Source organism: Eublepharis macularius, chromosome 7 (genome assembly GCF_028583425.1).
Source record: "Eublepharis macularius isolate TG4126 chromosome 7, MPM_Emac_v1.0, whole genome shotgun sequence".
NCBI classification, from domain to species: Eukaryota; Metazoa; Chordata; class Lepidosauria; order Squamata; family Eublepharidae; genus Eublepharis; species Eublepharis macularius.
In genome coordinates this window covers 126,150,532-126,163,747 of record NC_072796.1, presented here as the reverse complement: position 1 = coordinate 126,163,747, position 13,216 = coordinate 126,150,532, and the positions used below count along the sequence as shown (strand labels likewise).

Genomic DNA, 13,216 nt, shown 5'->3' with positions numbered 1-13,216 from the left:
CTTTCAGAGTCCAGATGGAAAGTGCCTCTTCTCTCTTAATAACAGGAGTATCAGAGTTCTGTAGAATGTCCCTCCAGCTTGCCCGCATTTAGTTTGGCTCATTTGGACTGACTAGTATCGAAGCTTGTCTCCCTCGGTCAGCTGCCTGAGGCCGTTCAGCCCCTGAAAATGAATTTTTTCCTTTGGAATGTTTGTTATCTGTTAGAATAACAGCAGCAAAGCATGAGCCAAGTGCTGTGTGGAGTGTTCTGTTGCAGGCCTTACCCCCAGACCCTTTTCCTTTCCAGCAGTGCATGCCTGATTTCACCTTGAATTCCCCCCACCCCCCATATTTGTCCTATTTATATTAATTTCTCTTTTTCTTGTTTTTTATTTTCTTTCGTTTCCAGTTGTCTAATGGGTATTATCACTGTAGTTTGTCAAGTGGTCCATCCTTAGCCTCAGTTGGTGCAGGCCCTGTCCCTCATTTCCCGTCTGTCTCCCACGCATGGACCCGGGCTTCCTCCTCCACCCTCCTTCCAGACCACGGTCATTATTACACCATTGGGCCAGGCATGTTTCCATCATCTAAGATCCCTAGCTGGAAGGTTTGTGTTTCTTTTGTTTCTGTCATGCTCTCCTTTCCATCCTTTCCCCCTCCCACACCATTTTTTTTTTTACTGCAGAATGTTACCTATCACATCTTGTTTAATTCTTGATTGGTTTCCTCCCCTCTTCAGCTTTTAATGCCCTTTCTTGATTGGACAGCAAAGGGTTTTCCCTCCCTTAAATTCAGTAAAAAAACATAAGAGTTGGATCCAGTTCGTTGTGGTGTTTTCCTGTGGCACAGGGAGCCTTTTATTGGAGACAGCTCCTTAGGCCAGAGGAAACTGCTGCTGCTAGGATGCGACCCTTAGTATTACATCACTGAAAAGTGTCGACATATTTCCAGATCTATGCACCACATCAAGGCTTAGTTCTAATTGATCTTCCGACACTCACTGGATCACTTTTGATGTGATCCCAGTTGAACGCATACGAGTATGGCAGTTAATATTGAAATTGCCAATGGCTGATTCTGCACATGTTGGATAATGCACTTTCAATGCACTTTAGCAATCATTTAGAAGTGGATTGTTTCACACATGAAAAGTTCAGTTCCAGATGGTCTATAAAGAGGATTGGAAGTGCATTATCCAACGTGTGTGGAATCAGCAAATGTTTTATTCCCACCCACCCCCAGATCAATTCAGTTTGCACAGATTAATCCTCGGGAGGGAAGAATGATGGGTTGGCTCTGCTGAGGAAGGGATCGCCCATTCCTCTCTTTAACAGAGGAGAGCTACTGGATCCAACTTATTGTGAGTCAACAGTTTCTGGTAGTGTATATCCAGGTGTTTATCAAAACAACAGAGTCTTTACTCCTAGCACCGAGCCATAATGCCAAAATGGATGTATTGCATTGTAATTGTGTACACTTGACACCTTAGGGGTGCGTTCACTAGGTTTCTGGAAAGCATTTCAGACAGATTCCATTTGTTGAGAGAAGAAAGAGAACTACCCTGCAGGTGCCTGTAAAGGAAAATTTCCCCATGGATTTGGGTTCACGCATGCTGGGCATTCTTACCTATCTGCCCTGGAACCACATCTAGATCTTAGATACAGAAAATTTGTTTTATTTTAAAGAAGGAAGCAAGAACGTATATCCCAAAAAACTTTTACAAGCCACACATTATACCTTTGTATAAAATACGGCATGAGGAATTGCTCTGAGAGTGTTTATCTAAACAGCATGCATGTTTGGGGCTAAGGTTTTTTTTACAGCAGCTTTGAATTCAAGTATTGTAGGACTGGATTCAAACCTCATTTTCCATCAGCAGAAGGGGACTTCTGCTAGCAGAAGTGGGGTGGCGGTGGCTGATTTTTGCCAATTCAGTTTTGGCACTCCTTTCGCTGCTGACCCCTATAGCATGCCCAACTCTGCTTCTATGAATCCTCGGCCTCCTGAAGACAATTTGTCAGGCAGTCACTGAGGTCTGTAATAGGAATAGAGAAGGCAAGAAGGTTCCATTTTGTGAGCAGAGCTTCATGAGTTTCCCTTGAGGCCCATCTCTTTTTCTCTCTTCACTTTCTGAAATGGGTGTGTGAGTGTTGACTGGTGATCAGGTGATACTGAAATTCCTTAAAAGGAAGGCACCCCAGTCTACTTACCGTTGACAGAAGGGAGTAGCATGGTATTTTAGCTGAAGAGTAGACTTGGTGCTATTATTCAATATCCAGGCCCACCTAGACATAGGAGAAACTGGAGCTGATATTAGCTCCTCTATAGTTTTCTGCCTTTGCTCAGAATCCTGTTTTAAGATCTGTTAAAATATCAGTGACACCTGCCTGCTTAACGGGGCTTAAGCCAGTAGCTGAGATCTTCCCTTTAGCCTAAGTATTAGTAATAATGCATACCATGATTGCATTTCTCGTACATTCTCATTGCAATCCAGTGTTATCACCCCCTCTTTTACAACTAAGAGGAGGGGGAGAGAGAGAGCTGAGAATATGGACTTCTCTCAGGTTTTCAGAGGTGACTCCCTATTATGAAGACAGCGAATGGAGCCCATCTGCACAACATAAGTTGATCTTGCCCCTTATAATTGGCACAGTGGGCATCACAGGGCATTTCCAAAGAATTGCTTTGGCTGTTGCTCAGAGTGGATATGGGTGATTACTGGAATTTGTCTGAATGGTCTTTACTGGCCCCAAATTGACCAGCTTCTCCATTATTTGGGAAATTTTCTTGCTCAGAGATACCTGCATGAATCCAGATAATGCTAATCAGCAAAAATGGTCTCTCCCAATGGGTGAGACAGTGTAGTTCTGTCTCAGAAGCTAAGCTGAACAGGCCTAGGTCTTCCCTGTTCCTGGATCAGAGACATTCTTTGCTCCTTGAAGGAATGGCTGAATTCATAAAAAGAGGTACTTTATTAATCGTGTGTGTGTGTGTGTGTGTGTGTGTGTGTGTGTGTGTGTGTATTATAACACCAAAGTAAATAATAGAATTAAAAAAAAAACTTGAGGGTTTTATTGAGCATGACACCAGCTGCAAAAAAGGGAAAAAATCTGTACTTCATTAAGAGTGCAGTCCTATGGAGAGTTACTCCAGTCTAAGCCCATTGACTTCAATTGACTTAGACTGGAGTAACTCTCCATAGGATTGCACTGTGTTTCCTTTTGGCAGTACTGGACTAGAACAACCACAAAGACACCAGGAAGAAAATACAATTCTCTCTGTTCTGCCCAGTGTGCCAATATGAGTTTCCTTTTCAGTGCCATTGGTGAGGGGTATAAATTACCCGCACACGTGCCATCAGAATATGCAACCACTTACAAGAAATTATGGTGGGGATGGACACAGTATGGAAAAAAAATTCAGGGCAATTTAAGGTTCAGGGAATCCATTTATTTATTTAATCCCCCTTTCTGTTAAGGTTTTCAGGCACTTTGCTAAGAGATAGTGAGCTGGAATTCATTGCTCATGGTACACCCAGATTGCTTCATCCATATGAAAATACAATTTATTCCATTCTATCTCTTGCAGCTGGAGACAGGACAATAACCATCACTCCAGCATGATGCAAGCCCAAACCCACCATTCTCTCCCTCTAAAGTTTAGGATTGGAGCATGTATGTGTCTTTGAGTGGCATCCAGGAACATAAGTTCTGAGAATGGGACAGCCCATACTTGTGGGCCTTCACCATTCACTTGTTTTAGTAATCTTTGGCTTGAGGCAGAAGATTGAAGCGAACCATCCTCTCTACCTGAATATAGCGATGGAGGAGGTGTTTTGTGGCAGTTAGGGACATAGTTCTGAAAATGGGACAAGCCATTCATATACTTTAGTGGTCTTCCAGTGAGTAAGAAGAGCATTCTCATGATAGCCAGGAAACACATCTAGGCTTGCAAAATTCAGGCTGAGTTTACTAGCTTGCACCGCTAATTTAGGTGGGTGTTGGTCTGAAGTAGAACAGTGGGATTTGAGTCCAGTGGCACCTTAGAGACCAACAAGATTTTCAGAGTGTAAGCTTTCCAGAGTTCTTTTGTTGTTCCCTAAGGTGCCGCTGAATTCCAATCCTGCTGCACTGATAATGGCGCTTTTCAGAGCAAGGTGAGCACAACGACTCCTTCCCCCGTATGAACAGGATCGGTCCCTTTTATGCTGTTGCCCCTGCAACAGAGTCCACATGCCCTTCAACATGCGATGCGTAGAAAAGAAAAGAAAAAGTTTGCCAAAGTACTTACATGCCTCAATTTGAGCAGAGGCAGAAAATGATATTCATAGCTGCTGAACACAGTATATATGTGACTCGAATAGAATTTCAACTAATGGAAATTTTTCCCTAGGATTGGGCTAAGCCAGGTCCTTATGACCAGCCTATGGTAAACACTTTACAACGCCGCAAGGAAAAACGAGACGCAGACCCTGCTGGGGGAGGCCAGAATGGACCGCCTCTGCCCACAGAGGAAGCCCAAAGACCCCGGAGCATGACTGTGTCAGCCGCCCCAAGGGTGAGGCTTTAATTTTGGATCCTCTGAGTGGTTGGCAAAATTGGTCCCAAGTTGGTACAGATCATCCCTTCTTATAACACTTAAGCACTGGTGCTTCTGAGAGTCTCTCTACACGAGAGGCCTCGGCACATGTTCGTCAAGTGTAGGGAGATGCAACGTTAGCCGGGGAGCATAATTTAAAAAGACAGCTGGTGGAGATTGCTCCTCAAGAGGGTTTGTTAATTTCATCTTCACCTCCCCAAAGGCTCTGTCAATTTCACCTCTCCAGTCTAAAACTGTGTGGGATCGCAACAGGAGGGCAGCAAGGAATGGAAATGGGCTGCAGTTGCCTTCCAGAGCCGGCCTTGGACCTGGAGAAGTTATAATGGGCTGAAGTTTCCCTTCTGGCATTTCCCAGCCCCTTTACACAGCTCCAGTGTATAGCAAAGCCTTTGCCCTGCCACTGGCTCAGTCTTGTTAAACTACCCTTCCCGGCTACCATTGCATCTCCTGGCACGTGTTCTTCGCGTCTCGGATGTCTTGTGTAGAGAGAGACTCTTTGTTGCATGGATCTCTTCGCTGCTTAAAGAACCCTCCTGCCTGAAGCTTTCTCAAAGTGGAGGGAAGCTTCTGCGTAAATCCGCAGCCTTTTGCTGCCTGATCCTTTCAGTGACTCGGTAAAAAAGCATCACCCGAGAACCAAGTCAAATACGCAGAAATAGAGTCAGATCCCAGGTACTCGCGGAGATAGTTATCTCTGGGGGAAGCAGGCAGGCTGTTTAGGACTGCATGGGGGGAAACCTTCTGTCAGTTAAGTGCCTTTGCTAGTGTGGTAGATCCATGGGATCTTATCCCTAGTATGTAATGAGGCCTCCTTAGCTATACCTCCTTGGATGAAGATTCATGTTGGAATGATGCTCCCTGTGGAAAGCTTCCTAGCTGGCTAGATACTGGAGAAGACTCGTGTCTCGTTGAACTTTTGCTGCCGGGGTCTTCCATATGGTAGGGCATGATCACTGAGAGAATGAGAGCAGCTAGTCAGGGAGCTGGGGGGAAAAGCGGCTACAAGGGTCTTCACACTCAAGGGTTGTTTCCTTCCAGTTTTCGAGCCCAGAGGTCAGTAGGTTTTCTTGCTTATAGCATATAGGGACAAAGAGGAACCACTCTCAGCCACTGCATGGCTGAATTGTGTGTGGACTTCAGCAGGGGAAATCCTGGGGCTAGCCAAGCAGCAAAATTCTGGCTGTGGGGGGGAGCCTTTGTAAAAGTTCCTTGGTGGTGTTGTGAAGGGGCCTGGTGCCCCCGATGGCAAGGTCTGTGGGGCTTACGGTAGCGGGCTTGTTCCAGAATCTAACGAGAGATCTCAATTGCATTGCTAGCAAGGAGAGGAAATGGAGGCCTGTGAGGAGCTGGCGTTGGCTCTGACCCGGGGGCTGCAGCTGGACACCCAGAGAAGTAGCCGAGACTCCTTGCAGTGCTCCAGCGGCTACAGCACTCAAACGACCACACCCTGCTGCTCGGAGGACACTATCCCCTCGCAAGGTAAGGGATGGAGACACTCTAGTTCCCACCTTTTCTGAGACATTTTCCAGATCAGAGTCTGGGCCTTGCCTCTCAAGCCCTTCTGCAAGCCTTTCGTTTATCACCTGCCTTTCACCTCAAAGCAGTTGTGTTGCAGTTTGACGCCGTTACTCTCTCCATTTTGTCTTTGGTTTCACCTCAAAGCAGCTTACATCATTCCCATCTCCTCCCTTTTATCCTCACAACAACCCTGTGAGGGAGGCTAGGCTGGGTGTGTACGTGTGTGTGAGACCAGCCTGAGGTCATCCAGCAAAATTTCCATGGCAGAATGGGAATCCCAGCTTGGATGCCCCAGATCCTAATTGGACACTCTAACCACTAAGGCACACTGGCTGCAATAAGCTTCCCGCTTTTTGCAAAACCCACTGCTACCCCTGTGTTGGGAGAGAAGAGCATTCTTGAGAAAACGGGGGGTTGAAGGGGAATGGAAAAATACTTTATAGCTGTTTTAATACTCATTTTGGATTGGCTGTTACTGCTCATTAGAGAGATTCCTGGGGATTGTGTCTCTGGAAAGGTTTTGGCCAGTTTGGTTCAGGATTGTCTAGTTCGTCATCGTGTCTTCTGTGCAGGAAAACAGGGTTGCACCTACCTGTAACTGTTGTTCATCAAGTGTTCTTCTGTGCAGTCCCTCATGGGAACTGTGCATGCGCAGTTCCCATGTGGGCCTGCACAGAAGAACACTCGATGAACAACAGTTACAGGTAGGTGCAACCCTGTTTTCCTACAGGCATCTCTTGCCAAGTCTTGGCATTTATGTAGGTGTGTAGGTATTATATAGGTAGGCTTTTCTTCCCAACAGCAGCAATTCTAAGCCAGTCTACTCAGAAGTAAGTATTATTCACTGAGGCTTAATTTCTCTTTTTTGGTACCAGCAGGCCAAAGGAGGCATTCAAGCAAGGAGGCAGCAAATGTATCTAGAAACCCATACTAAAAATAAAATTTTCCATTTAAAAAAAAAACACCTCATTTTGTCCCAAGAATACATAGTGCGATTTCCCACGAATCTTATTTCTTTAACATAGCTGCACAAATTGCCTGCACAAAGGGAGGAAATATGTGAACTGGACAAGCAAACAGGGACAGTGTCTTCATTGACCACAAGAATCCTTCTCATTAGTCTTGACAACCCATTTTTAATTCTTTTATGCTGAGACAGCTTTCTCTGAGTTGTTAAAGCACGCACTTTCAATGTCCGGGCTTCTCCTTGAGCCGATGGATTCACTGTTACCACACATCATGTTGCCATATGGTTTTTCCTGGCTGATTGATTGTGGCTGAAGAAGTTGCCTGAACTTTTCTGGTCGCAGTGCCAAAAGAGACAGGAAAAAATGCTACAACGCCAGACTACTCAACCCAGTTTGGTGCCGATCATTTAAATTCCCTGGGTCTTTGTGGCGTCAACTTCCATCTGCATGAGGCTTAGCTTGGAAAACGATGCTACTTTTCAGGCCCCAGCATTGAGACGCTGCGGAATAATGACCGAGAGATTGGCTGTAATGCGTGTCTGCAGAGGGCGTTTCCCTCTCCAGTAGAATCTGACCCAACTCATGTATTTAAGATCCCATGCTTCCATTTACAGGTCTAGCAGAGACCTGTATCGTTTCTCTTTTAGGTAGCTGCAGGAAATTAACAGCTACCTCCCCTCCACACCCCCAGTGACCCTTGCTCCATGACCAGAAGATGGCAAAACACCGTCAGGATCCCTAACCAAACTGGCTTGGGGAAAATTGTTTCTTGTCCCCAAAGTGGCATCAACATGTGTAAGAAGGGACCACGAGAACTAAACACTGATGTAGCCCTTCCTGCCCTGTAGAGCATAAGCATTTGCATGGACAAGTTCCTGAAGCCTATCCAATTAAAGGATATCGTGTAGCAGGCTTGAGACAGACTTTGCCTAAGACCTAGGAGAGTTGCAGTCAGTCAGTCAATAGTTCTGGGCTGCGTAGCTAAATAGCCTGTTTCAGTATAATGAACAAGAATCCTTAGCTTCTGTGAATCCCATCTCCATTGATTTATGAATTAACCATGATTCCTCTTATTAGACCTTCCCTACATCTGCTGTGCATGCATGCATGAGGTATCACGCGTGTAACGCAGGCGTTTGGGAGCCAAATTCTCTAACTTTTGAATATACTGAAGCCTAGAGATTAAAAGTATATGAGTAGGTAGTGCTAGACCAGCCAATTATTCTTCTACCGAGCCTAGTCTCTGTGCATGTGAAAGACAAAATCCCAGCTCCCCTGCTCTCTCCGTTAGTTAGTAAGACTGTACTTGAGCAGCATGGTCATGAAAGAAGATAATCCAGAGTTTCTCACAGAACCAAAGAAGAAATTGGAGAAAAAAAACTCTTTTATTCTCTGCACATGCAAATAAGCTAATGAGGAAATCTTAAAAGGTGAAAAATAGAGAGAGTTTAAAAACTAAAACAGTTTATTTCCTAATGGCTGAAACGATTTCAGACATCTCCCCTGTGGGTCAAGTTGCTTTTCCCAGAGCAGGCATCTAGAAGAGCATTTGGCAAACAAATGACAAAAACTTGCAAGTTGGTAGCCCGCATTTTGGGGAGCCGGGGATGTTGCAAAATTGGGGGGGGGGGGTTCTTGGCTCCGTGCTTATTCAAGTTTTTTGCCAAAGGAGAATCCAGGCAATAAACTATTTCCCCAGGATCACTGGGTTATTTGCACATGGGACCTGTTCTGCAGAGGGGAATTAATGGGTGCCAGAGGAAATTCTCATGTTCCCCCTCTGGGTTGACAGTTCATTGGGACAGATTGGTCAAGTGTGACATCTGTATGCCGATCCCCCCCCCCCCCGCCCTCTACCTGGGATGATTATGTGATTTTCTTGTCTTAGAGTCTCTCTACGTCAGACCTCTTACATGAGGACACTAAAGTGAAGAGAGAGACAATATTAGCCGGGAAGCATAGTTTAAATTTCTCCTCTCTGCAGGAGGGTAGTTTAATAAGACAGAGGTGGCAGAGATCGCTCCTCAGAGAATTAATTTCATCTTAATCTCCCTGAAGGTTCTGTCAATTTCGCCTCCCCTTCAGGAGGCAAGGTTGAAATTAACAAACCCTCTGAGGAGCCATTTCTGCTGGCTCTGTCCTTTTAAACTACCCTCCTGTAGAGGTGAAAGAGCCTCTTTTTAAACTACACTTCCCGGCTAACATTCCATCTCCCTACACTTGAGCATCCTTGTGTAAGAGGTCTCGTGTAGAGAGACTCTTAGTAGAACACTTTGTGGTTCACCTGAAACTCCCCCCCCAAAAAAACATATACCATAACAATCTAACCTGATAAAGGCTTGATTCAGCAGGTGCCTGACTTACCCTTTTTGTCCCCCTCCCAGTTTCAGACTATGATTATTTCTCTGTCAGTGGCGATCAAGAGACAGAGCAGCAAGAATTTGACAAATCTTCAACTATTCCAAGAAACAGCGACATCAGCCAGTCTTACCGTCGAATGTTCCACGCCAAACGTCCTGCTTCAACCGCAGGCCTCCCAACCACACTTGGGCCTGTGATAGTTACACCTGGCGTAGCGACCATCAGACGGACCCCTTCTACCAAACCAGCTGTCAGGCGTGGGACCATAGGGTCAGGGCCAATCCCAATCAAGACGCCTGTGATTCCTGTCAAAACACCGACTGTACCAGACATCCCAGGAGGACTGCCGAGTGTGCCGAGCAGTGCAGAAGAGAGCCCTGAACAAAGTCCAGAGGCTGGAGCAGGCAACCAAGGAGTCGCAGGGATGTCCTCTGCTTGGAGCGGCCAGGCGTCCATCAACCCTCCGCTCACAAGCCAGAAGCCAAGTACCATAGAGGAGCAGAGACAAACCGCCACTGAAAGTGAAGGAGAAGAAAGCGAAAGGGAGGGTCTGAGTATCGCTGCTCCCCCGTGCCAGCCAGCCCCTCAGTCGGAAGACCAGAGCCCCGGAGAGATTCCGCAAGGCGAAGACATGCTGAACGCCATTCGGCGGGGAGTTAAGCTGAAGAAGACCACCACGAATGACCGCTCAGCCCCCCGAATTTCCTAGATGCTGGACCACTGCCAGAGTTTCCAACATAAGAGACTGAACTATCTGATGAAATAGTCTCTCTGTCCATTCCACTGTACAATCAAGTTTTTGTAGGCTGCTCCATAACAGCTGGAAAAATTCTCTTTAAAAATTTGGGGTTGGGGCGGGGAGGGGGGGGAAGGAATTTGCAAACTAAAAAGCTCAAGGCGCAACCTCTTCCTGACTTTTAATTTTTTTTTTTTTGTAAATACTGCTGATTATTTTTCTGTGCATTTTTTAAAAATCTAAGTTTCCCTTTTAATTTTTTCTGAAGGTGCCAAATCCCCATTTAACTTTTTTATATAACTCTTTGTAAAAGTTTTACATGTGTAGAAGGAAGAAGAATACAGTAAACGTTAAGTAGCTTAAATATGTCCGCTGGGGAGAATGTGGGGGGGGGGGGGGAGAATGTCAATAGGAGGTTGCAACATGTTTTCACTCTCATGAGCTTTTTGTAGAGCACCTTGTTATAATAGCAAGGTTTCTTTCTTTAATTTTAACCTACAAAGGCCTGGCCCAGAAACAGGCCCTGTCAAAAGTACAAGTGCTTGTACCTCTCAAAAGCAGGAGAAAGCAACTGATTGATTAAAGCAATATATAATGGAAGAGAGACAGCCTCGGATTGGTTAGAATGGGTGGCGGGGTTAGACAAAGGGGGAGGGGATTTACTGTTGCACAAAATGTAGCCTAGCAGTAGCTTCATGGTAAGTGCGTCTGAATAAGCCATATTGGATTGCCGTGTTGTTTCTGTAGGGTGTTTAAAGACACTTGGGTGCTGGCCACTAGAAACTTCTCTGTTGGCCTCATAGAAACCTCAAAGGGGCTGGCGTAGGAGCTCTTGCCCAAGAAAAGCATCTGCGGAATTGTTCCTTTGGATTCTCTTTGTTTTGTATTAATTCGTTGTCTTCAGGACTGCACAAGCAACACTAAACATGGCCCATGTGGATCTAATTTTCCCCCTCCGTTTCATCTTCCGTTTCTGTGTTTAATAATCCACAATAGCAGAAACTTCAGTTAAGTGAAGGCCAGACAGAAATGCCAGGGAGTGTTCCACTCTGTAGCTTTTTACCTTTTACTGGCTATGCCCAGCAGGCTGGGCAGCTTTAAGTGACAAACTGAAAAAGCTCCAAATAGTTTTGAGGAAATTGCTAATAGATCAGACTGGCAACCAGCTGGGAATTCCAGTAAAACTAGCACCACATTACTTTCCCTCTCAAATGGCATTTTGGATTGGCTTTTTAAATTAAATACTAAGATTTGGGGATGAGGGAGGGATGGGGAACAGTTTCGCTTTTATTTATTATAAGGGAAGTGGGGGGGTTGACCACTATGTTTTTTTAAATTCTTCTCAGCACTGTATTTTTGAGAAGCTGTTAATAGACAAATTTGTAGGTGGGATTTTCTTTTCTTAAAATGAAAATTATCGCTGTGACATAATTCATTTCATGGGGTCGGCAGAAATGTGCACAACTCAGGCACCACAGGTTGTTCTGTTTTTGTGGGTTTCTAAAAAAACAAAAAGGCCCTGCTATCTGTATGGATACCTTCTGCCTTATCTCTATATGGGTAATGCAAGCAGAATAATAAGATAACAGACCTGTGTATTTGTGGTTGCAAAAAATGCACCACCCATAGTGGAAGGAGTTGGGTCTTGCATCTGCGCACAATGTGCTCCTCCACTCTCTGGAGATTCCAGTCGGCTGCCATCTTGCCTACGTAACCTCTTATACTTTAAAATACATAACTACATGGGATGTGAGACGTATCGTAAAACTGTATAGTCACTGTGTTCTATATACATTTACACTGCTGTGTTGCTTAACACTTTTTTTTAATGTTACGGCTTCAGAAGCAAACCACCAAGCATGATCCTTAAACTCTCTCCTTTGCAAAACAACTTTTCTAATTAACGGTGCCTGCAGTAGAGGCTCCTGCCAGTGGGTGAAATGGCGGATGCAGTCTGCAAATGAGGCTTCAAAATCCCCACCACTACCGCCTTCAAAGAAAAACTCGTACGAAATAAAAGTCTCGCTGGACAAAGAATGCGGTCCATCGAGATGATTTCCTGGCATGTTTCATTTTGAACTGGACTGGTGTTTCACAAGGGCTCTGCTATATTCCTGCCTCTCCCATTTGTTGAAGTATAGTTTATGCAGGAGACATCCCCCCTCGATTGCACCTGAAGTGTCTAGGAGAAAAAACCCCAAAGTGCAGCTTTTCCCTTTAGTTCTTTTACACAGTAGAATTACTCTTGGTTCAAATTTTATTATTAAACTGTTGCCAAAATTCAAGGTTAGAACGTGACAAGCCACATTGAATAGTTCTGTTGGGTTTTTTTTCTTTTGTGTTCCTTGCCTATTGTAAAAGCAGTGTCACCGTTAAAAAAAAAATGTTTCTAATGGTAAGTTATTGTGTTTAGTTGCTAGTTTGTACTGAGAGTTGACCTCTCCCCACATGCACCGTTTTTGTTCTGAACTGCTATAAATAAAAAAAATTGCTGTTAACTGTGTTGCCCTTCTACATTGTAATGATTGCTTCGGCCTATATTATAAATAAAGACCTGCTGATAAACTTCTTTATTTTATCTTTTTCCTTCATTGTCCCCTTTTCCACAGTTGGGAAAGAATGCAGCATTCTTGACAATGTCCAAACGAAAAGAACATGTATGCGCTCTGCATGTAATTATTCAAGCTTCTAGGGACTCTTTACCTATTGAAGGGGGAGGTGGGCAACCTTTGAAAGTCTAGCTGGGAAGATGTGGGGTGTTTTTGTTTTACTTCCAATTTCTACCCCAGCGGGGATCTTAAGTATCTTAAATCAAGTTCACAAACCTGGGGAGGTAGATTAGGCTGACTGTGTGTGACTGGCTCAAGGTCACCCAGCACACGTCCATGGCAGAGTGGATGAAGACGAGTTATGGGGGAGGTCCCCAATCTGGTTGAGCTTGTTAGTGGGCATTTTGAGAACATGGAATGGAATGGCTACCATAAAGGACTGGGGCCAATTGAAATATGTTGGAAAGTTGCAAGCCAAGCCTCCTCCTTATCAAGTCAGTTGTTT

At 44.8% G+C, this 13,216-nt stretch overlaps 1 protein-coding gene across 4 annotated transcripts in view; it reads left to right on the top strand.

Annotated features, from left to right (window-relative positions):
* Positions 1-12,731, top strand: part of MTSS1 (MTSS I-BAR domain containing 1) — a 171,757-nt gene extending 159,026 nt beyond the window's left edge. For 3 of the 4 annotated variants that reach the window (XM_054986026.1, XM_054986025.1, XM_054986028.1), the window contains 4 exons: positions 390-587; positions 4,373-4,537; positions 5,896-6,058; positions 9,450-12,731. In XM_054986026.1, coding sequence (XP_054842001.1) covers positions 390-587; positions 4,373-4,537; positions 5,896-6,058; positions 9,450-10,135 — 1,212 coding nt within the window. In that variant the 3' untranslated portion in view covers positions 10,136-12,731. The remainder of the gene's footprint in view (positions 1-389; positions 588-4,372; positions 4,538-5,895; positions 6,059-9,449) is intronic. The other variant, XM_054986027.1, reaches the window with a different exon arrangement.
* Positions 12,732-13,216: the final 485 nt, after the last annotated feature.